General features: G+C 44.4%; 1 protein-coding gene across 1 annotated transcript in view; it reads right to left on the bottom strand.

Moving 5' to 3' along the window:
- LOC132573604 (prosaposin-like) overlaps positions 1-23,883 on the bottom strand; it is a 43,136-nt gene extending 19,253 nt beyond the window's left edge. The window contains exons 1-6 of the mRNA XM_060241179.1: positions 23,686-23,883; positions 6,754-6,887; positions 4,310-4,384; positions 3,009-3,134; positions 2,508-2,702; positions 1,913-2,056 (exon numbers count right to left, since the gene is read on the bottom strand). Coding sequence (XP_060097162.1) covers positions 1,913-2,056; positions 2,508-2,702; positions 3,009-3,134; positions 4,310-4,384; positions 6,754-6,887; positions 23,686-23,734 — 723 coding nt within the window. The 5' untranslated portion in view covers positions 23,735-23,883. The remainder of the gene's footprint in view (positions 1-1,912; positions 2,057-2,507; positions 2,703-3,008; positions 3,135-4,309; positions 4,385-6,753; positions 6,888-23,685) is intronic.
- Between the last annotated feature and the right edge of the window lie 631 nt (positions 23,884-24,514).

The following is a 24,514-nucleotide window of genomic DNA, read 5'->3' as shown; positions in this document are numbered from 1 at the left end:
ATTCCTTCCGTCTGGACCTTTATGTTCAATATTCTGGTGCCGAAAGGTCTGAATGAAAAAGGTGAATGGCTGTATGTCTGATGAATTCGGCTATCTAAAATGAGGAGTGCAATTAGGCTGATGGAATTTCCTTCCAGGTGTTGCTGATTATCTGTGAATCACCTCTTCTACTACAGCATATTTTCCTCACCCCCATGTTACCTTTATAATCAGGGATTTAGTGTTGATTATTTTTATACTGTAGCTAAGAACTCTATTTGGATTTTGACTAGTGAAGATTGGCAAAATATTGCACTATTCAGATATTTTACACTAACTTATATTTTCTTTCCAAAATCTTGCAGTTCCTTATAGTTGCTTGCCACCAAGGACCGCTTTTTAGCTGAACACACATTTGGTTCTTGTACTTGGATACATTCTACACCTTTTAACTGGCATTTATATATTTTGACATTTCTCCTGGCATTAGCTACAGGTACTTATACACAGAACCATAGATATGTGGTTTCTATTGTGATTTTAATGTTTCCTATGCATATTGTTTATTTGCATAGGAAACATTAAAATCATATGCATATGGGTTCAGCCGTATTTATTGGTTTTTGTCTCAACTTCTCTGGTTACCTTTCCTGTATTGGGTTGGGTCCCTCCCCCCACTTCTCTGGTTACCTTTCCTGTATTGGGTTGGGTCCCTCCCCCCACTTTACGTAGTTTAGATGAGGCTAAGCCACTCCCAGTTGCCTTGAATAGGGCTCTGTGGCAAGTTACCACAGGCCTCCTTTGAAGGCAGCCCAGCATCAGCCTGGCTCCCAGCGTGGAGGGCAGGCAAAACCCACCTCCTGGGTCCCCTCCATCTCCAAATTGCCTCAGCAAACTTAGGCAGCTAGGCTCAGAGACACAGATGCCTTGCTGCCAGCTCTCCCAGCCAGGCTGGCCCCAACCCCATGACGGCCCTGCGATAAGACAGAAGGGCTCTTCCTTGGTGCAGCTGACTATATGCCCAAAGGCTTACACTATCCCCACCTCAGTAATCAGAAGCACTTCCAGCTCATGGTGCAACTTTATACTGCTCGTCTGTCAAGCAGACAGGGCAGTCTTCCCTTTGGTGTTCCCATGCAATCGCATGGCGGTCATGGAACAACCTACAGCAGGGCGTAACAATGGCTCTGCTGCTCTCTGCCTCACCAGCACCAGCCCCCTTCCTAGCTGCCACATACCCAGTTTCCTCCATGCCACAGGGCTTGTGGTTAGAGGGGAGGGTGTGCAGATTACAGCTTTATCCCATTCAAGGCCCAGCTTCTCTCTGTACCACTGGTGCGGGGAGGGGGGGCTGGCTCTTGCGCAGTGGCTCCTCCTGACTCTGGCCTATAGCTCACTCTGGAAGTCGTGTGCATCAGGTTCCTCAGACAGGATAAGTAGAAGGCTTTTTTTTTGGGGGGGGGAACACTGCCTCCTCTAGAAAACATATGGTGTGTGAGAGAACAAGGATATAGCAAGAAGTTTCCAAGGGTGTGTGGTGTGGGAGGGAAATGATGCAGGACAGGGTTCTGCCAAGCTTGTTACCCACAGGCTGTATGCTGTGTACCCAATTAATGGTTAAGTCAGTAAATCTGGTTTCCAAAATGCATGCTGTGAAACTTAAGGCCCTGCATTAGGCACAGTAGGCAGCTTCATCATCATTAAAAGAGAGGTCCAATTCAATTCTGTAGTTTGCCATTACATGAAGTAGACTGGAGACCCTCAGGCTCACATTGTTCCCCTTCAGGGTTAGAAGTAACAAAATCTAGGTTGTTGAGTCCAAGCTGCAAACAATCGCCTGTTCTTGTCTAAACACTAGGACAAGCTATTTGTGACTGTACTACTTTCTACACTGAAATCTCAATTGAATCCACAAAGCTACGTAGTCCATTACCTTATCAACCTCAGCAGGCGCCAAGTGCTCACATTCATCTAGTATATGCTGAATCAGCAGTTGCACAAAGGTTGAATTGTTCTTCACGGCTTCCTGAACATCAGTTACCAACTGAACGCAGTCTTTACATACATCCCCACTCCTCTGTAATAAGCAAGCAAATTCAGTCAGTGTACCTTAGTACAGAGCCATTGCAGCATCTACTCTGAACCAAATGTTGCCATATTGCATGTTCAACTGCCCTTCTGATCAAGCAATCTGAATAGGGAGGAAAATGTGTTTCATGGCACTAAGTCATCCTATACAATGCTGAACTCTGGATATATTTAAATAAATGTCTAGTCCAATTTTTAACTAAAACATCACATTTGTTTGGGTTTATTCTCAGACAGACAATCTTTATTGGCATAACAGAAAAGAAAAACAAGATCCAAAGGAAGTTCAAAATGAGACATACAAACCACAGTAATTTGCAAACCCGACCAGCATGGGAATACAAGGTTACATGCAAAACTTAACTAAGAAAAGTGGGTTTATTCTCATGAAATGGCCATGGTACATAACCTCGTATCAAGATCAACCATTATATTCTCACCCGAGACTTTTCTTTGGGCTGCTCCTGGGGATAAAGAAGAAGTGGCACATTAGCCATAAAAGGAGATGCCAGTTCAGAGAAGTCTAGTTCAGGAATCTTGTTTGACTGAAGCTGCTTCTGCAGTTTCACTGATGCCAGGTGCTTCTGAAGAGACTGGCACAATTTGAGCGCGCTGCACACAGCTCCTGGCTCATCCTGAATAACAAAAACCAGCATTACACATTTCCTTCATCTTTACTTTCTACACCAATGCTGAAAAAGAAGACTAAAATCACAATGTGTATAAACTTAATCTCAGCAACTGCTATTCTCAGACTAAGCATGTTCATTTCCCCAATCCTTGTCAGACAGTAAATATTTTCTCAAGACTTGAATCCTGGGAAATAAAACAGCCTAGCCAAGCAGAAATATATGTGCTAGTTTAGCCTGTCAGATTTATTCTGACTCAAGAGTAGCTTTTCCTCAACAAAGAATAGCTTCAGTTTTTAATGGTTTACTTACAAGCTGCCCCTTAATCATGTCCAGAATGGTGGGCAGGTAAGAATCCACCATCTCCTTGCATTCAGATACTAGGCCTTGATCCGAAAGAAACTCACAGGCCTTACTCATGTAATCATGGATTTCCTCCTATGACATAAAATAGGCATATTAATACAGACTGCTGCTGAACAGACTGGCTTACCTTTCATTTTCACAACAATCTTTTATGACAACTGACAGACACCCATGAAATAAACATACCAGAAGTGAGGTCCCCCCCACAGCTGTTTTACTTCAGAAAGTTTAATGAAAAGCAAACATTGTACCCCATAGTGCCCTTTGGTGTGATACAATTTCTAATAGCCTCAGAAAAGAGTCAGTTTTTGCCCACCAACAAATATGGTGTGTGGGGGGGGGGGGGGCTTTGCCTTACTAATAGCCACCCATCTTACATTCTCACATACATCTATTATTCAATAGGAAGCATAAGCTAGGAGGCACTATGGGAGTAAGATCTGTAGTCTTAACCATCCACCCCCAAAATCAGAGCTACTTCAAAACTAGAAACCATAGGCCAGAGACCCAACAAGCACTTGCAGGGAGCATCTCATCCCCATCCCCGCTATTTCCACTTTGCCTCCCTTCTCCTCTTTTCCCACTTCATTCTCTCCTTCCCTTCTTTACCCACCTGCCTACTCACCGGTATTGCCCCCCCCCGGTAGCCTCCATCCAGGGAAGCTATGGCCCAGTTGCATGGTGTGGGCCCTGGGCCAGACCCAGTTGCACAGTGAAAATCCTGCAAAGACTTGCAGAGCAGTACTGCCTTTTCCCCTTTACCCACCATATGCTGGTCATTGCTGGACAGGGCCCCAATGAATCTGTCCTCAAAGGCCCGGAAAGTCCCCCCCCCGCCCACTTTTTATTGGCAGAAACAAAGGTTGAAAGCTGGCACCACTATTGTGATTGTCACCAATGACCACTGAGGGCATTTGTTTCCTAGGAATTCAGGCACTAATTTTATCATTGGGAGTTAATCCCCCAGTGCTCATTTATTTAGATTCAGATTTTTGTCTGCAAACCTGGGACTTTTCTCAGGTTCATAGAAAGATCCATCTTGTCTGTTCATGACTCCAGTCTCTGGGTTTAAGTATCCACAGATCTGGCAACACTGAGAATTTTTTAATATATTGACACTGCACATATGGACAATAAACTGTCTCAAAGGGCATGCGTATATACTAAAACTTAGTTCTGTTGTTCTGCATTTGTCTTTATCAAAATTAACAGGGTGCCTTTCAAGGGGGGAAAAAGACCACTCTTACCTCTGTGCCATTACTCTTCAAGAGTTTCCCAGCCACTGTTACAATATCTTTGCATAGATCACAAGGGATGCTTTCCTGAACAAAGAAAACCCATCATTTTAAGCAATATAGCGAGGATATGTGCAAATCACCACCCCTATAGCAAGTGTTTCCTTCATTATACTCTCCGCTACTTTTATTTTTCCTTGCCCTTCAAAAAAGAATAAAGGTACAATTAACTGCAGCAGTCTATATATGTTCTCTTGTACAGGAGAGCAAAACCAGTGTTCCAGTTTTTAAAAAAGAGAATGCAGAAAGGCAGAGCAAGATTATGAGGCAGAGGACTGGCTTGCTGAGTTTGATTTTTTAAAAGATTGCTTAGCATAATGAAAGTATTTTCTTGTTTACATCGCTGAAAATAAAAGATTGATGGAGTAGATTTTAAGAGGCTGCACATTTTTGCTCACAGGCAAGGAGAGTATAACAGGAACTAAAAGGCAAGACAATTTGCATTTAGAACACAGTTCTGCTGTCCCCCATGTTACTTCCTTCCAGATGACTGACTAGTGAAGCACTGAAGTCATGCTCAATATGTCACAGCTGCATGCCTTTGGCTTGTCCATAGATGGGTTTTTCTGATGGCTTCTGGGCTTGCAAGCCTCTCTCTCGGCTTGGCTTCGCGAACGAAGATTTAAGAAGGGTGCAATAGTCCACGTTTGCTGCAGGCTCGCTGGTGGCTGACAAGACCAATGTGGGACAGGCAGGTCCGGCCACAGCGGCTGCAGGGAAAAGTCTGATTTAGGGTTGGTCCTGTAGCAGTGCGATTCTTCCTCAATCTCCTTTTGTCCTCAAGACCAGCTATGCGTGCGTTCTCAAAGGAAGAGACAGCCTGGTGGATGGTGTGCCTCCATGCTTTGCGATCTGAGGCTAGGTCAGACCACTGGTGATGGTTGATGTGACAGGTGCTAAGGGATTTCTTCAAGGAGTCCTTGTACCTCTTCTTTGGTGCCCCTCTATTACGATGGCCGGTGGAGAGTTCGCCATACAGGGCAATCTTGGGAAGGCGGTGGTTTTCCATCCTAGAAATATGCCCTGCCCAGCGCAGCTGCGTCTTCAACAGCAGTGCCTCGATGCTGGTAACCTCCGCCCTCTTGAGGACTTCAGTGTTGGTCACAAAGTCACTCCAGTGGATGTCGAGGATGGTGCGAAGGCAGCGCTGATGAAAGCGCTCAAGGAGTCGCAGGTGATGACGGTTCCACGATTCGGAGCCGTAGATGAGGGTTGTCATCACAACTGCTTTGTAAACATTGATCTTTGTGCCTTTTTTCAGATGCTTGTTGCTCCACACTCTTTTGTGCAGTCGGCCAAATGCACGGTTTGCCTTTGCCAGCCTGTTGTCAATCTCCTTGTCGATCTTGGCATCTGAGGAGATGATGCACCCCAGGTAGCTGAACTGCTGGACTGTCTTCAGAACTGATTCACCCACAGTGATGCAGGGAGGGAGATAATCTTCCTGGGGTGCAGGCTGGTGGAGAACTTGCAAGCCACTCCTTCTGCAAAGGGAGCAAACCTTCCTTCTTTGGGGAGTGGGGGGGAATGGAAACCATTCTCTTCCCCAAAGTGAAAACAGTTAATTCAGCTTTCCTTTTTGGTACAGGACATGTTTCAGGAAAGCCCAGGAGGCACTGCCGGTCTGCAGGGAATAGTCAATCAGAAGAGGCCGCCTCCACCCTAAAATGTCAAACAGCTTGGAATTGAGTCCCAGGATTTATGATTAGCTTTTCCTGATTGAGCAGCTTTTTTCTGATTGGTCCTGATCCAATGGCAGCAATATTGTGGCTATGCTCACTACCCCCTCTCAGGATTCCAAAAGTGCTTGTGAACTCAACAACATAGGAAGCCCCATCAAACAAATCACACTCATATTTATGTTTGACAAGTTATGACTGCTAAACAAAGACATGTACTTTCATTTTCACGCAAGACTGTTTAATCCAGCAGCTACCAGTCCTTGCTTTCTAGAATACTCTTGAGAACTCAAGTCTTCATTTCACTCAACCAGCCTAGTATACTTGCATAAAAATGCCAAGTCACAGCTGCTCTTCACCTTCCAGGCCTCCAAGAGGATGACTACATTGGATTTATATTCCACCCTATACTCTGAATCTCCTTACCTTCCCCCCTCCCACAACAGACACCCTTTGAGGTGAGTGGGGCTGAGAGAGCTCTCGCAGCAGCTGCCCTTTCAAGGACAACTCCTACGAGAGCTATGGCTGACCCAAGGCCATTCCAGCAGGTGCAAGTCGAGGAGTGGGGAATCAAACCCAGTTCTCCCAGGTAAGAGTCCACACACTTAACCACTACACCAAACTGGCTCTGATATAATTCAGTAAGGCAAACAACATGTGACTGTGTGATCAATAGTTCTGAACATGCTCATCCAACATTTTGCTGCCTTCACTTACCACTGTAGGCTTGTTCCAGACATTTTGTTGACAGTGCTTAACAGCGTTACAATGTGAAGCTACTTTTAAGTTCTCACACCATACTTCAGGGCCCCGTGCACAATCTTTCTGAAATACAACGGGATTTGCCAGAGCTGATGGAATAAAAAAAATGCTCAATTACTTATTTGAAATGGTCTTGCTTTCATACTGCATAGCAGTTCAGAGCCCCACAAGATATGTTTAACTGCACGCTTCCCAAAAAGGCTTGGTTTATGGTATAAGAATGACACTACGTGAATGGAGCTGGAAGAACCTTGGTCTCACACTACCACTCTTCTCCACAAATGTTGTAAGGTGATTGCATCCTAATACTCAGCTGTGTCTGTCATGTCAGATCTGATGCCAATACCTTGTGCTTGCCATGCAAATCATCATTGTAAAGTATGGAATGCACACTAAGCACAGGCCATAGTTTCTAACTGGATGCAGCATTAAACTACAATTTGCAAAAAAAATATGAATTGTAATTAGCTCACTGTACTTGAAGAGAGAATAATGAGGGATACATGAAGCTCCTTCCATGCTGATATACTATCAAACTATGGTTCCAACCCTGAACTAACACAAAAACAGTTAACTGTTTGTTTCAGAGGTAATGTACACTCATGCACTTATAACTCATGCATTTGTACAATTGACATGCACCCACGTGCAACACAATAAGACTATGATAATGTCAATCCTTGATCATTTTGTGCATTTATACTCATGCACGCTTGCTTTGTTTGCCACTTGGCAAGAATAGCTTCACTAGAATAAAGACAGTTGGACTATGGCTTGCTACCAAGATAACTTCACTAAGATAGTAAACAAACTAGGGACAGTTACCAGATTTTGTTTTGCCCAAAGGCAATTGTAGAATCAGTCAAACGAAGGAAGGTTGAAGCAACGAGCTGGTTTATATTAGTCTTTTTATATTAGTTAAGAGTTGTTTTGTAGAACTAGATAAAAGTCCAGTAGCACCTCAGACTTTTCAGAATTAGGCTTTTGAGATTCAAAGGTCAGATAGAGACAGAATTTTGACTCTTGGAAGCTTATTCCCCCCCCCCCCGCCAAAAAAAAAAACTTTGATGGTCTCTAATATGCTACCGGTGTCAAATCTAGGTGTTCTACTATAGACCAGTATCAGTATGGCTACCCTTTGAAATTGTACCCTAGTACTGCAAAGAAGAGAGAAGGCACAACAAAAAATTTTTAAAAGCATGTTTCTCAACACTTCGAAGACCCAAATTTGGAAAACGTCTATGTTTGGGAGAACAATATTTATGAAATGCTCAGAATGATGTGGGAAACTTTCAAAGCAATGCTTTAAGTTAACAGTTTCAGCCAATTCATAGTGTTGTAAATCTTATATCTGAGTTTTAAGAGGCAGTAATGTTGGTGGTAGGACCATAGCTCTTGTGAATGACTTGCTAAACTAGCAATACTTTTTAAGATTTGATTTCAGATAAGTATTTCAGTTTATCAGATCCAAAACAGTACCTCCATACTATATCCTATAGTGCACTAGGATTCTCATGCCTATCACAACCGCTGACACGGTTTGAATTTCTCCATATTAGGTTGTGTATTTTCATTTAAATGAAATTTCTGTGAATTCTTACTATGTTAGCCATTCATTATGTTAGTCACCCCGTGCAGAAGAAAAGTCAAAATAACACTGAAATGAATGTGTCCAAATCCATATCCTGCCACAAACCCTGCTGGCTGGCTTTGGATCAGTCACACCCAGCCACCCTGCGGGGTTGTTGTGAAGACCCCAAGCTTCTTGAAGGATGGACTCAATAAATAAATAGCTCGCAGACAACTATTTCTCCACAACCATCTGCATCCTTTTATCTGGGCATTTATGTCCATTTTATCTTAGTGCCCCAATTCTCACAATTCTTGTGGCCCTATGCACTAGACACATAAAAGCTTTAAACCTGGGAGAGACCTTCAAATCTTCACAACACAGTTATCAAGCACATCTCCAGCTTTTCAATGCAATGTTTCTCAACTTTACCCTCAAAGCAGAGCTTTTAGTCACAGCTACAAGTACCCTCTAGAGGTCAAAATGAAAATTGCTCAGGCCGGACTTCCAAATTTTCTGAATCTCAAAGAAAAAGTTGTGAAAGATTTTCTGAACATCCAAGTTAAGTCATGGTCACAGAAAACAAACTAGGCAGGCAGGTGTAAAAATTCTATATGTTTTGAAGCCATGGATGGGGGGAGAACTACTGTTCTGGAAAAATGAAAGCTCTGGGGAAAATTGAAATATATGTAATATTTATTTTCCTATCTACGGAAGCATTTTGCTGCTTTAACATAATATACATCATTTACAACTTAGTTTGCATGTAAAATTCTATTCAGCAGCATATTTATGGCATTTAAGAGTACAAAAACCTTTGTTTTCTACAAGAAAAATTGCAAAAATACCCAAACCTGAAACAAGCGAGTTTCAAACTGCTGCACCCTATATGACTGTAGCACATTTCACTCACTCCAACATTTTAAAAATATGTATTTCACTAGTAATAAGGTCCGTTGTGAAGAAAAACACAATGGGCTTTAGAAAGAGGCTCTGGGTGAGTATCCTCCTACCCTTGTTGTCTTCCCACCTGCCCACTCAAGTGAAGGCATTCACTCCCCCTCCCCTCGGTGTCTTCCCACCCACCCCCAGAGGCCCAGAATGGAAATAAGAATTGTTATTGAGGTGGGGAGGTGCAGGGGGGCATGACAACAGTCACACAGATGCTGACGCTCAGTGAGTGCATGGTTGGGGAGAAGCTTGGACTTCTGCAGATGAGGGCTTAGGTCTCATGCAATTTGGCCTGGCTCTGCCACCCCAGCTTGGCCCTGGTTTAGGGCCGTTTTTGGGCCGTTTGCTTTAGTTTTGTGTTTAGTATTACGGGAGAGCGCGTGCTGGTGGTATGGGCGCTTTCTTCTTGGTCTTTTCGTACTGAAGAAGAAGGGGAACAGATAGAAACCGACCTGGATTGCTCCGGTCTGAACTCAGATCACGTAGGGCGTTAGTCATTGAACAAACGAACCTTTAGTAGGGGCTGCCCCACTTGGGTGCCCTGATCCAACATCGAGGTCGTAAGCCCCGCTTGGCGATAAGGATTCTTGAAGGGGATAGCGCTGTTATCCCTAGGGTAACTTGGTTCAGTAGTCAATATGTACTGGGTCTGTGGTGGATATGTTTGACATGTCTGTCTAGAATGAGTTCATTCTGAATCATGGAAGTTGTGTTTTATTCCATAGTCACTCCAACTTAAAGTGTCACTATTATTTGTGGTGTGGTCTTAATAGGTGGGTTGGTTTATTATTAGTGGTGGTGTTTAAAGCTCCGTAGGGTCTTCTCGTCTTGTGGTGTTACGCTTTTTTACTAGGAGATCATTTTCATTGATTAGCTGTAGGAGACAGGGTTGCTCTCAGGTGACCATTCATACTAGTCTCTAATTAGGAGACAAGTGATTACGCTACCTTTGCACAGTTAGGGTACCGTGGCCGTTTAAAAGATTCACTGGGCAGGTGTGACCTTTAATACTTGGTTAGCTAAAGGTGCTGTTTTGGGTAAACAGGTGGAGCAGCGTTAGCTGAGTTCCTTTTGCAGCTTTAAAAAAATCTGGTGTGCACGCCTGTGTTGGAGTAACAGTGGTTTTGGTAAAGGGGCTCAAGTTGGTTTATAGTTCTTTTTTAGGCTGTTAACTGTCATTGGTTGATCCGGTATGATATATGGGAGTGCAGCAGAGGCGGTTTGTCTTATTACTAGTTTTAGTAGTGTCAAGTTTATTTAAAGTGGCTCAATTTGTTGTTGGGAGTTTGGGCTTGGTTTGGGATTTAGTGTGGTGTTGCTTTGATGCGATTTTGTTTGGTGGCTGCTTGAGAACCTACGTGGGAGGGTCTTAGTTTTGTCCTCTAATTTCAGTTGTATCCGGTAACAATAGAGCTGTTCCTTTATTGTCTATCTTCTAGCGGAGGCAAGGTGTGGTGTGTGTTCACAGTGGTGGGGCTAGAGTTGAACTTAGATTCATTTAGTGAGCAACTAGCTATCACCAGGTTCGGTAGGCGTTTCACCGCTACCTAGAAGTCTTCCCGCTCTTTGCCACAGAGATGGGTGCATCCATAGTGATTGCTTTTAGGTAGCTCGTCTGGGTTCGGGGGGGGGGCAGATTTTAGTTAGTTTTATCTGAGATTTGCTTGCTGAACCATGAGGCAAAAGGTATGGGGGTTTAGGCCTGCTTTTTGGTGTGTTAGTTTGGGCGGGGTCTTTCACTGTTTCCTTGCGGTACAGATATGCTATTGCATGTGGGTGCTTTTCTGTCGCTGATACTAAGCATGGCAAATGGTTTGGTTTTGATGATGTTGGGGGGGGGGTGGCTAGGGTTTTGGCTCAGGAAAGTTCTGGTGAACATGGTCTGGTTGTAAGCCAGATGCTTTGGATTTAAGCTACTTCTTATTTAGCCAAGTGCTAAAATCCACCTGGGACAAAGTTTCATGTTGTTGTAGGTGTGTTCTAGTGTTAGAAAATGTAGCCCATCACTGCTCCACCCATGGGCTACACCTTGACCTGATGTGCTTGTGGGGTACTGTTTTGCTTACTTTGTTTGTCACAGGGTAAGCTGGCGACGGTGGTATCTAGGCTGGAGTTTTCAAGGGGAGTGAGGTGTAGCGTGGATTGTCAATTATAGGACAGGCTCCTCTAGGTTGGTATGGGACACCATCAAGTCCTTTGAGTTTAAATCTTGTTTAGTTGTAGTTCTCTGGCGAGCAGTTTTGTATAGGTAGGTGCCTGGGTTTATAGCCAAATATAGTAGGGTATCTAATACTAGTTTTGGCTTTTGTGGGGTCAAGGTGGTTCAGTGCTGGAAGTATGGGTGTTGTTTGTTGCATGTGTGTTTTACGACTTTAGTTTATAGTTCTATAGGTAAACTGGTACTTTAGCCACACTTTACACTGTGTGGCATTATTTTAGGCCCACCGTGTAACCATGGCGGCTGGCACAGGGTTTGCCGGCCCTGGGTAACCATCACTAGGTCGAGCTTAGGGGTTTGGCTCATGGCCTAAGGTTTACCACTGCTGAGTTCCGTGGGTGTGTGGCATAGCTAGATGTTTTGGGCTGCCTCTAGGGTGTGCCTGATATCTGCTCTGGTGGAGGTTTGTGGGCGTGGGCACAGGTGAGTTGATGCTTGCATGTGTGAGTGCGGTTAGAGATAATGCTAGGTTCAGGACCAAGACAATGCATCTTTGGGAAGGTGTCTTCCATTTCGGCAACTTCAGGGTCGTGCTTTAAGAGTGAGTATAAACTACAGTGACAGGGCAGGATAATGAGTGGAAGTTGTTACTGGTGGTGTGTATATATGTATGCGTATATAATATAGTTAATCTATGTATATATTTGCACGGTGAGTGTGGGATTGTAGAGGGTAAGATTTTTTGTTGGTCGGGGGGTTGCTTATGGAATAATGTTTAATATTGCATATTTTGTGCAGCAATTTAGTGCTGCGGCTGGGCCAGTTTTAGTGTAGTTAAATCTCGGTTTTGGCGAGACCATATTTGATTTCACTTAAAATTGGGTCAGTGGAGGGTAAGGGGGGTTTGCTGCAGAAACGCACATGAGGTACGTGTGTGGTGTGCATGTGTGATGTGTGTAGGACTGACAAATATCTGGTGTATTTGTCTATTATTTCTTTAATGTTTGTTAAATGTTTGTTTAAATGTTGTGTTAAGATCTGATAAATGTCTGGTGTATTTGTTTATTTAATGTTTGTTAAATGTTTAATGTCAGACGTTGGAACTTCAAATAAGAACGAATCATTTTGTTTCAAAATTAATCCATTTATTTGAGAACAAGCGGTCTGGTGTAGAAGCAGATTGAGTTTGATACTTTCCAAGGCCAAGCCTTGGGCTTTTGTACATTACAGAGAGGCATAACAATAAAACCATTCTCACACTCTAAGAGACAGTTGACGGTTCCCATACTCCCTTATCTCTTTCTCAAGGAAGGAACCCTGCTCGTTACCTTGAGGCCTGCTAGCTTCAAAGGCCCCAGATGTTCTTTGTACCAAGTGAGAAATTCCTCCCTTGTGGTTAGCAATTGCTCTTGTTTGAAATGCATGTCTCTGTTCCCAGGGTTAGTAGAAGCGCATAAAATATGACCGCCTACAAAATGGGGTTAGTCATGTCAAGCAAGCATATCTATCTACTATAGCCATAGAAGTGAGTTACAATGTCTGACAGTTTAATAAACATTATGTTAAGAACTGATAAATATCTGGTGTATTTGTTTGTTTAATGTTTGTTAAATGTTTGTTTGATAAACGTTATGTTAAGATCTGATAAATATTTGTTAAATGTTGCGTGTTTGTGTTGTAGGGGGTGTGGGTGTTTTTCGAGATGAATTTGGGTCTGATTTTGTGTTTTGTTGGATAGTCCTAGTGAGAGGACAGGTTGTCTAGCGTTTTAGGGCCAATTAAAGTTTGGAAATCGTGTTTTTTTGTTAGAAAAGTTAGTACTTTGTTTTGGAGGGGGTAAAATATGTCTATCAAGCATGGATGAACATGTCCCCATGAGTTGATGGGTGCGACGTGCATAGCACTGTAGGTTCAGCCACAACCATAATTGAATCCTGTGCCGCCTTCGGTGGGTGGGTCTGAGGGGAGTATAAATAAGAGAACCAGCCACCTGGCCGCACGGGGTAGCTATGAGTATGAAGAGACGTGTAACGAATCCTAGCAGCCAAAGGTCTTGGAAAAAGACAGGTTAGTCCGTCGTAGTTATATGAACCTGACGTAGCAGAACCAGAGGCCTTGGAAAGTGCTGTGAGGGGTTGACAACATGATCTGTGCTTGACACTGGGGATAGGGTGTCGAGGTGGGCGGGTTGATGGTTTCTCCTTGTATGTACGTAATTCAGTAAATAGTCTTTCAAGCATGAATATTCTTAATTTAATTATCTTATAATTGTCTATTATTGAATGATTGTTTCTAAATAATATTCATGTAGTAATAAATTTTATGTATTTTATAGTTTCTAATCTTTTATTCATTGATTGTATTGTACTTTATAATATGCATGGGGCAAATAATTAATGTTGATTATACATAGTATATCTATTGAGCATTCATATAATGTACTATATCATATGCATGGGCAGGTAATTAATGTTGATTATACATAGCATATGACTAAACGACAAAAAATAGTTTAGTGAAAATTCTAGTTTTGGGGGCTAGAGATAAGGTTTATGGCCTTTTTTTTTATGTGTCCTAGAGGGGTTGTCCCTATTTCTGGTTTACAAGGCCAATGTTTTGATGTTGAAACTACTGGGACTATCAGTTTAGTATGTTGTTTTCTAATTTATTGATTATGGGTGGGAGGGTGAGGAAAATTGGGAAGCAGAGGGCTGTAGCTAGTTGGCCGATTAAGATAAAGGGATTTTCTACTGGTTGTGCTCCAATTCAGGTTAGAATCGGAATGGTTGCTGTTAGTGATCAGAAGAGTGTTTGTGTGAACAGGCGGAAGTAGGCAGCGCGGTGTTTTGAGTTGTGTGTCATTGGAACGAGGAAAAGGATTATAATAGATATGACTAGGCCAGGACGCCTCCTAGTTTGTTTGGGATGGATCGAAGGATGGCATAGGCAAATAGGAAGTATTATTCTGGTTTGATATGGGGGGAGTGACAAGGGGGTTGGCAGGCGTGAAGTTTTCTGGGTCACTCAATAGGTATGGGAAGGAGATTGCTGTATGGGAAGAATAGGGCTAAGGTTATTAGTGCGGTGGTTAGTATTGCTGCTCCAAGCAGATCTTTGTATGAGAAATATGGGTGGAATGGGATTTTGTCTGTGCTTGAGTTTAGGCCAGTTGCAGGGTGGACTTTGTCAGTATACTGCTGAGGATGTTTCTGCATTGGTCCACACTGTGGAGAAAGGCTGTACTTTTCCTAGGTAGATGCTGCAGGGAGGGGGGGGGGGAGATGAATCAGATCACTTCTACAGAAAACTGCCACTTTGAGGTGCTGCATACTCTATGACAGTGGCCCCCAACCTTCTTGGCACCAGGGACTGGTTTTGTGGAAGACAATTTTTCCATGGACTGGGGGGGGGGGGGGGGTGCTAGAGTTTTTGCTGCCTCAGACTGCCCCCCTGCCCCCCACGGGGGTCTTTAAATGAGTAGGTGAAAGTCTCTGCCTTACTCTGTGGCCCAGTTACTGACAGGTCACGGACCAGTACTGGTCCGCAGCCCAGGGGTTGGGGAAACCTGCTCTATGATATGCCATAACACAACCAAGCCAGGCAACCCTGCCCCCCACATGCTCATGCTGATGCTAAACGCTGCAAGGCTGAATATGTACTGCAAACAAAAGGAAGATTAGTTTGTAGCTCTGCAACTCATCAATCAAAAATATACCTTGTTGTGTCCAGGCACAAGAAACAATTTAATATTTGCCAGTCATTTGTGTATAAGTATATATACAACATACAACACCCCCCCTGGGCTTTTTTTGAGCTGGAACACAGTTCCAGCTGGCTTGGTGTCAGAGTGTGTGGCCTAACATGTAAATGAGTTCCTGTTGGGCTTTTTCTACCAAAAAAGCCTGTGTGAAACCATGATGATGTCAGGGAATATGGCCTAATATGCAAATAAGTTCCTGCTGGGCTTTTTCTACAAAAAAACTCTGCAACCCCCAATTATAAAGTATGGACTATGGAAGGTCTAATACATTGTTTCAAATCTTTCTCAGGTCCAGGGATGAATAGACTGAATCCAAAAGACTCAACAGTCTTGTTTGTTGCTATCACTTTGAAGTGGTACCAAACCGGGCTCCAAATGGCTTATAATCTTAATTTTTAACAATTTTGGAATGGGGCCAAACCTGACTCCAAGGAATTTGCAGTCTTATTTGCAAGAACTTCTGCTTATGTGGAAATAATTGCATTCACTCACCAGTAGCTGAAACTTACAATGATTATACCGGGAAAGAGGAAAATGTGTGTACACAAATGACTGGCAAATACAAAATTGTTTCTTGTGCCTAGAGGAGTGTATTTTTTATTTGTATTCTCCACACTGCAGTCCTTTGTTATGAGCTATAAACTAAGGCAGTTTTATTATCCACTGACCCATTTACCATTTCTAACTTCTCTATTACATAAGCAGTACTTGTGCTTAATCTCCTTCAGTGTTATCTGCAATTGATAATGCATCAGACCACACAATAATTCACATTGTATTATGGCTGACTGTGGTCTTAAATTCTGTCATAGCCTCTTCCAGTTGCCTTCAAGAAGGTGGCATCATTGGAAGAGCTGGAGGTAAAATAAAGAATTCACTTACTGATGCAAGTCTCCCCCACCCACAATAAGTAACTTACAAACAAGCCATGTAACCTGCAGGGTAGGAAAGCTAGGTCCTGAAGCCATGGTAGTTCCTGTGCTACTCAGCTGGAAAAAGAACCATTCATTTATTTATGGACAGCTTTTCTTCCATCAAAGAGCCCCACAGTGCAGAGTGTTTAAGCTGCAGTACTGCAGTCCTAAGCTCTGCTCACGACCTGAGTTCCATCCCTGGCGGAAGCTGGGTTTTCAGATAGCCGGCTCAAGGTTGACTCAGCCTTCCATCCTTCCAAGGTCGGTAAAATGAGTGCCCAGCTTGCTGGGGGGGGGGGGAGTGTAGATGACAGGGAAGGCAATGGCAAACCACCCCATAAAAAGTCTGCCGTGAAAACATTGAGAAGGCAACGTCACCCCAGAGTCGGAAACAACTGGTGCTTGCACAGGGGACGTTTCCTTTTCCTTTCTTCCATCATGGGACTCGAGGCTGGTAACATGAGAGTCCTAGGAGGTCTCCCATCCAGGCACTGAGGATAGGTGATTTAGAAGATGCCTTATATACCATCTTACGTATCAGCAAATTTTTTGCTTAAAGAGTTGAGTATGTAAACATTCAAAGTAAGATGTAAACAGCTTGTATAAAAGTGCATTTATATGAGAGCATACAACTTAACATGACTGATATCACAGCCCACCCCCTGGTTGTGGTGAGATCTGTGTTAAAAAGTGTGGTGCCAATGAGGTCTCAAGAAATACTAGGATCACCCTGCATCATTGTTTCAGTCCATGAACATAAATCTATGCATGGTGTGCATTTAAATTAATTCTTCTCACTTTCTCGGCTCTGGAACCCCCTGGGTGTGCAGTCCTTGGGTGGTTCCAGACAATCCTTGGGATCAAACCAGAACCTTCATAGCAAAGAGCTCTTGAAAAGTGAAAAATGGATTTGATACATCTTGAATGGTACAAAATGCACTTGTATAATCAGTCACATGATACACTCTGCCTTTGCTGTTACCACTTTACCAGAGTCCCTAAACAGCAATATCATTCTTTGGTTAACCAAAACCCATACAAACCTGAACATAAACATTTTAACAAAATAAGAGTCAATTGCACCATTAAGACCAACTTCGTTTTTTTCAGAACACAAGTTTTCGTGTGCTCTAAGCACACTTCATCAGACGAGGAATCCAGCACAGTGCCAGATTCCTCATCTGATGAAGTGTGTGCTTAGAGCACACGAAAGCTTACGTTCTGAATAAAACTAAGTTGGTCTTAAAGGTGCAATTGACTCCTATTTTGTTCTACTACTTCAAACCAGCACGGCTGCCTACTTGGATCTATAAACATTAAGACAGTTCTTGTCAGCACCTGTTTACAGAAACTTAAGTTTCCATCATTTGATGGCAGAAGATCAAAACACCGGAATTTACCTGAAGGTTTCTTCTTGTCAGTGGGACAAAGTCATCCAAGCTGGTCACAACTCTGCTCACTCAGGTAGGGGCTATGCAAATTTTTGCTTATGCCTCTACTGGAGAGATCATAGGCTGACTCTGCAGACTTGCACAAGCCCTGCTGTGTGTTTTTTCCAGGCGTATTTTTCTTGCTTTGCCTTGCTGAGACTGCATGCCTTGATGTTCTCTGTCTCTCTTTCCCCCACCCCTTTGGCAGGAAGTGGATGATTTTGCTCCACTGAAGAGAATAAACCTTCCGATAAGACCCAATGTTTTGTTTTTAGTGGGTGGGGGGGAAGAGTCATCTAAGCTGTACTTCTGGAGTGTGAGGTGGGCTCCCTATGGCAGCTCCACCACCTGCTGCAAGAACTTTCTGCCAAAGGCTGCTTCTGCTGAGGCCACCTGGTCATTCTAAAGTGTTTAATGAAGGTTGAGAAGGATGCCCATGTGGCAGCTCTGCAAATCTCCCCAGTCAAATCTCTTGTGGAGAAGGTTGCCTTGCCCATTACTGCTCTCATTGAGCATGCAGTGAGCCTGTTAGGTAGAGCCAAGCCCTGCACTTCATATGCTTTAAATATGCACAGTTTAACCACAATAGTGGATTTTGTGACTTTTTCCACAGATTTTGGCTCCTGTACAAGATGAACAAGGAGTCTGAGAAGAATGCAGTTGATTTGTCCAGGTAAATGCTCAGAGCCCTGAATACATCTAGCTTGTGCCAGGCTTTTTCTTTTGGATGCTTTGGTTTGGGGCCGATCATCCACCCAGATAACTACACCACATGTGAAATTTGAGAGTGTTACAGATGCCCCGATTGCCAGAGATGGTGCCTAGTGTGATTTTGTTAACACCATCTCATTCTTTCTATCCATGGAGTCTTTTAGTGCATTCTTCCCATCCTTGGGTAGTACAGCTCCAGAATTCAGGGTCACCACCAGTGCATCTACCAGAGGCACCTTAGGGTCCTCCATGGCATCATCTGGTAACACATAGAACTTTTTGATGATTAATGTTAATCAACTGCTGCTATGCCCAGCAGGCCTCATTCTGCTTTGGTGACATCCTCAAAGAAGTCTGGGAAAAGGGAAACTGCTTGCACTCTGGCAGGTCTTTTGAACCCTCTGCTGTCCAAGTTGACAGAGATTGATGACTTTGCCTTTGTGGCACCTCAAGCTGATAGTTAAGAGTGCTAATCACCTTGTTTAGAAGACACTGGAAATGCTCTGCTTGGAAGAACTTGTAGGCAGTTTTCTGTACTTATGCCTCCTCCCCCAACCATTCTCCCTCTTCCTTCTCAGTGGTATCCTCCACAGAAGCTATCATGAAGCAAAATTCTCCACATTCTGACACAGGAGAAAGTGGGTGTCTTACCAGCCTTCTGGCTTGGATTGCTAACTCCTGAGCTCCAGGTTTGCTGTACAGGCTTGAGTGCCTGCTAGTCTGGGCCTCATCCTCCTCAGAAGTTTTCAAGAAATGCAGATCTGTGTGCCTCAGTGCCACTGTGGACTTGACACATTTGGTTAGGGGGGAGGGCTCTGACCTGGATAATGTTGGGGAGGTAGATGGAGAAGAGGAAACCCTCCCAAAGCAGGTCCTGCCAGTTTGCCTCCCTCTACTGGCTTCCAGCCGCCACTCCATGTACTCTTGTGGCTATGCTGTAAAGTCCAGAGGTGTCAAGCATGTGGCCCAGGGGGCAAATCAGGTCCCCAAGCAACTGGCTGTCATCTGATTCCTTCTCCCTCTCTCTTGCTTCCTTCTACATAACAGCTTGCTTTGCAAGGCTTGCTCAATTGCACAGGCGCTATAGAGCAAAAACCTCTATTTTTTCCATTGGTTGCGGCTCCTCCAGTGGGGAGGCAGAGCTGGTTTTGCCAGGCTCCCTCAATTGCACAGCAGAGCTACTGAGGCAAGCTTCTCTTGACTGAGGCGACTCTCCCTCCTGGGAAACGAAGAGCCAGAGCTTCCTTTGCCCAGTTCCCTGGATCCAATGGCAGAAATACAAAGACAGCACCTTTAAGACTGAGTGCTAATGTTTTAAGCACGTTTTAAGTTGTACAAGCATGCAGACAAACACAATTAAAGTTTATATCTCTGCTACCTAATCTTAAATAAGTACATACACGGCCCAGCCCAACATGGCCCAGCAAGGTCTCATGTATGCCAGATTTGGCCCTCATAACAAAATGAGTTCAACACCTCTGCTGTAAACAGACATGCTGTCGCAGCTGCGATGCCTCCTTGACCATTAAAGGGAGCTACCCACACTGTCTGCAAAAACCATATTCCCCTGCCACATTCACTCTGGGCCCGATGGGTAAAGCCCTGGATAAATGTGACCTGCTGTCATGTTGGGGTCTTCTTGCCTGGCCACAAACCCGTGGAAGGGAAAACCTGTTTGCTCCCAGGGGTAGCCCACCCCCACCCTTCTCCATGGCCCCTTGGGGATATTGGGCATTGGTTTGGTTGTGCTCTCCTGCGACCTGTCCATGGAGGGGGGGGGGAGAATCTCACCACACGGGCTCTCCAGCCCAAAGTCTGCCCCATCTGGCTCTGCCACACTCTGCGAGGTCATGCCGAGTCTTGTGGCCACTGTTACTGTTCATGCCCATTCCTTTGTTACTCTGTGTGGTGGGGGAGCAGTAACCCAAAGCTTTGGGCTGCTCTCCTCACATGGCCAGCCTCACCATCTCTGGAAGGCTCTCCACAGCCACCTCCTGAAGCTTGCGGGGGAGGGGCTCTCACTTCCTTCTTCCAGCTGCTATTTTAAAAAGCTGCCATGGGAGCTCCTCTGGTTGGGCCCTGTTCTACTTCCTATGTGTCTGCAGACTGAGGCTTGCCAGGGAAGTCTCTAACTCTGGTTTGTGTGTGTGTTTAGGTTCCTAGCACTCTAAGTTTTCCTTAAGGAAATCCAGAGATTCTTGAAGCTTCCTAGGGATTTTTCAGTTACTTTATTTGTTTTAAAAGATTTGGCTTGGAGCAAAAGCTCTAGCCTCCTACCCGAGTAGCAAGGCTATCCAAACTGGAGGGTCAGTCTACGATCTCTCCATTAGAGGTCCACACAAAAGTTTGTATAGCCCTAAATTAGTGAGTGGAGGCATAACCTAACCAGCTTGGATGACTTCCATTCATTGAAGATGATTTCATTTCTTAACCAGGTACTTATCGTACTGGGTCTAATATTCAATTTTAGGATACATTAAGCTCAATTACAGATTAGCTTTGTTGAAGTCTTGACAACCATGGTTGCCCCTGTATTTGTTCAGTTCCTACACCACTTTTGTCATAGCTTTACTAAAGTTATGGGAAGCGGTGCTTAGTTATGATCAGGTTTAATGGGAGCAACAACTAGAAAAATCAGTGGATCCTAAATTTTGGAGCCAGCGCCTAGAGACAAAGAAGATCTGTCAAGACTTGTGTTGAAGATAGTTACGCTGCAAACAGTTGCCAAAAAAGCAGCACAAAGAGTTATCAACTCAAACCAGACGGCTGCCAACAAGCAGCATGAGTGAGCAACTCAAGCCAGTCACGGCAGAGAAGAACTGAACAACTGTACAAGAGACTCTCAAGGGGCCATGGATGGAAGACTTCAATACAAATCACCCCTGCCTACTGTCCCCCTAACAGCCACAAATTCCCTTCTGGATCAACCCCACTAGTGCTCTTTGTTTTCCTATAGGTAAGAGATCCTTTTTAATTGGCTCATACACAAGGTAAGTTTCCAGCCCGGGCAGTTTTTTAAGGGGCGTTTCCTACCTTAGGTTTATGCATCCTTGATCTTTCTCCTCACATGTCTTTGAAATGCACAGGTTCTGCATCTTTAACATTTGATGCTATGCAACCCTTCAATATTTATTAGCGGGCTTGCATATCATACCAGAGGCTGTAGCAGTCGCTGCAATCTGGAACAGTTGCATTTTCTTCATATTCTGCAGTTACAAGTTGCTACAGGACAGAATGTTAACCTGAGAAGTTAGCATTCTCAACTGAGAAGTTAGCTCAACTGAGAAGTTAGCATTCTCCAAATAAACCAGCAAGATCCAGACCACATCCTACATGTAATAGGTACAACCGTCCTCCAAGCATACATGCCAACAAACACCAGACCGTTTGCTTGACACTTAGACCCAGATCGCTGCCATAGCAGCTGAAGCACATGCAAAACTTATAGGGGCAGTGGTAAAGAAGACGGCAACTGGAATGATCCAAGCTTGTGATCTCCTCCCAGATTTACAGAGCTACTATCCAAATCCAAAGTGAATCCTGGAGGAGGTGGCATCACTGGAGTCTGGCTTGCTCCAAGCATAACACTAATCTCCTCCTCCCATTCCATCTGTTTGCATCCATATCTACAGGCAGGCTTGTGCATACTTTTCTCAGAGCTTAGAACAAAAAAGGTCACCTAGCCTCAATCTAGAACTTTCAACATTAACTTAAATAAAGGGCTGTAATGTTATTACTAGTACATGTCCATAACTACCAGATACTTTCCAATGGCTATGCTCTTACAAGACTTTTCAGATACTCCCCCCCCCCCCCCAATTCATGCCTTCAGCAGAGACAGCAACTCCTCAAGCTGAAAACTCATCTGTATAATGTCAACAAATGCCCGGTTTCCTTATGCAATTTGATACAAAAAGGCCTGGATATTTAAGTCAAAAGAATTCAGCCATGTCATTACGGTTTATCCTACAGCCATTTCCCCAACTTACTTAGTGCTGAGATCACCACGTAGTTTAAGAAAAACACATCATTAACATTTCAGTGAAATGGTTGTTCTAGTCCCTCCAACTAGCCATAAGTGCCATAGGAAGAAATGAAATAGTATAAAACTGCAACCGGCTCGTAAATAAATAGCTGCCTCAGAAATGCAAAGTTGCATCCAAACAGGAAAGATTTTGCAGGCTAGAAGAGAGCTCCCTATATCTTCCATAAATTAACAGTACTAGCATATAGGAGCACATATGCTAGTAGGAAGACCAGTTGTGAGCTAGTGGCTTAAGGAAACTTGGTCATAATAAAGCAGTATATATGCCAGACAATGTTCCTGCTGCATATTCACAGTTCATTTAAATGCCTCCTGCATCTACTTCCCACAAAAATGCTGGAGATGCCAGGAGGCACCACTTTTTAGAGAAGAGCTCTGACCCAGAGAAAGCCTTTCAGATATGCACCTTGAGCCACTGTCTAAATGCTCCATTGTACTATATGGTAAGGAATCACAGCTTGTACGTCTATTAGCGGGAGAGTGGAAATTGACAGCTGAAAACATACTTCCCAGTTCTGTGATTTTCTGCATTTGCCAAATTATTTAGTTTGTTAGACATCACAGAACAAAGAAGCTCAGACAGACTTTTCTAGAAGAGAGCAGGAAGTTTCACAGAGGGCAGCCAATGGCTACACAGTAGCTAAAACCATGATTCCCAGGCAAAGAGGCTGCATGCCTCTCAATGCTAAAATGCTCGAATGAGCAAGGTAGAAAGATGGCCAGCGTCCTCATGCCCCTATCTGCGGCCTCCTAGAAAAACAGGGAGACAAGACTACTCAACCTCATTCCAGCACAGCAAAAGAACGGTCAAAACCTGCAAACAGGTTAAAAACCGTAGATCCCGTTTGCAGCCGCAACACCAATGGCGTCAAACCCTCTTCTATTCTTCAAAAAGGAGGAAGAAAAGGGCAATGGGGGCAGCCTGGCGACGCCCCACGGCTGGTAAACAAACACGTAACGCCGTTACGTTCAGGCCAGAACCATCTGGAGCTGAGGCTGGAATGACTTGCGCTTCCCCCCCTCACCTCCTCCTCGTACTGCGGAAGGAGGAAATCCACTGGAAGAAAGCAAGCCCCAGAGAGTCACGTAATATGGCCGGGGGGGGGGGCCTTCCAAGGACTGGGGAGCAGAAGCGAAGCCGACCCCCCCCCCTCCTCGGCCGTTGAAGGCCGACCCCCCCCCCTCGCGCCCCTCACGAGACCAGCGTCGCCCGCCTTGGTCCACTCGGCCTCTCCCACGCTCCGTCTCCCCGTTGAAACCCCCAAATTAAAGGGAACCGCAGCCTGGCCCTGCCAGCGCTCCTCAGAGCCTGCGGGTCCGCTGCATGGGCGCGGCCTGCCTGTCTCACCTGCAGCCACACAGCCTAGAAGGGCGAGGAAGCCAGGGAGTCGTGCCATAACCTCCTTTTCTCCCAGGTTGAGCCGTCTGCAATGCGGGAGCGTCAGCTGACCGCCGGCCTATATAACAAACCCCGCCGGAGAAACAACGTTGTGCGCACGCGCGGTGGCGGGGCCGGCGGTTTACTATGGCCGCCCCGCCCCCTTCCACCAAACTCTTGCTATTGCGCAAGCTCCGAAGTAAAGAACATGCTCCCCCTTCTCCCGTCGCCGAGGCAGTCTTTCTTTGCGCATGCGCCCCCGTCCCCTCCTCTCACCCCACTCCAGGCTAGGTCAGGTGACGCTGATTCATCTTGCGAAAGTGGGAAGTGTTGGGGGTCAGATGGCGACGGTTGAAGAGAAAAGTGTCATTCATAGCAGTAGGCTTAGGTTAGGTTCTTAAGAAATGTTTCCAAAGAAATAACGTTCACTGCGACGTGCAGTCTAAAATAATAGCTGCAGCGTATGTCACCTTGAGCATATTTGATCATAAAGACTAATAAAGAATCTGGTACAGGGAGCTGCCTAAGTTTGGAGCTATGCCACCAGATCCCGAGAACATAAGCCTTACATCCTACTAACACGGCATTCCTAGGAACATTTGCCTTACTGAACAGACCTGAATAGGATTTTGAGTAGATCTGTTTAGGATTGCTCCCTAAATGTGGACAGAATTGTAGTACAGTGTAAAGTAAAAACGTAAAGGTAGTTCCCTGTGTAAGCACCAGTCATCCTCCTGGTTATTAGTACAAGCAGTAACTACTGAAGTTCAATGAAGACTTTCTTTTTTTTTGAGAAGCT

Source organism: Heteronotia binoei, chromosome 6, assembly GCF_032191835.1.
Source record: "Heteronotia binoei isolate CCM8104 ecotype False Entrance Well chromosome 6, APGP_CSIRO_Hbin_v1, whole genome shotgun sequence".
Lineage (NCBI taxonomy): Eukaryota > Metazoa > Chordata > Lepidosauria > Squamata > Gekkonidae > Heteronotia > Heteronotia binoei.
The sequence above is the reverse complement of the archived record's forward strand: the minus strand, read 5'-3'. Positions and strand labels throughout refer to the sequence as shown.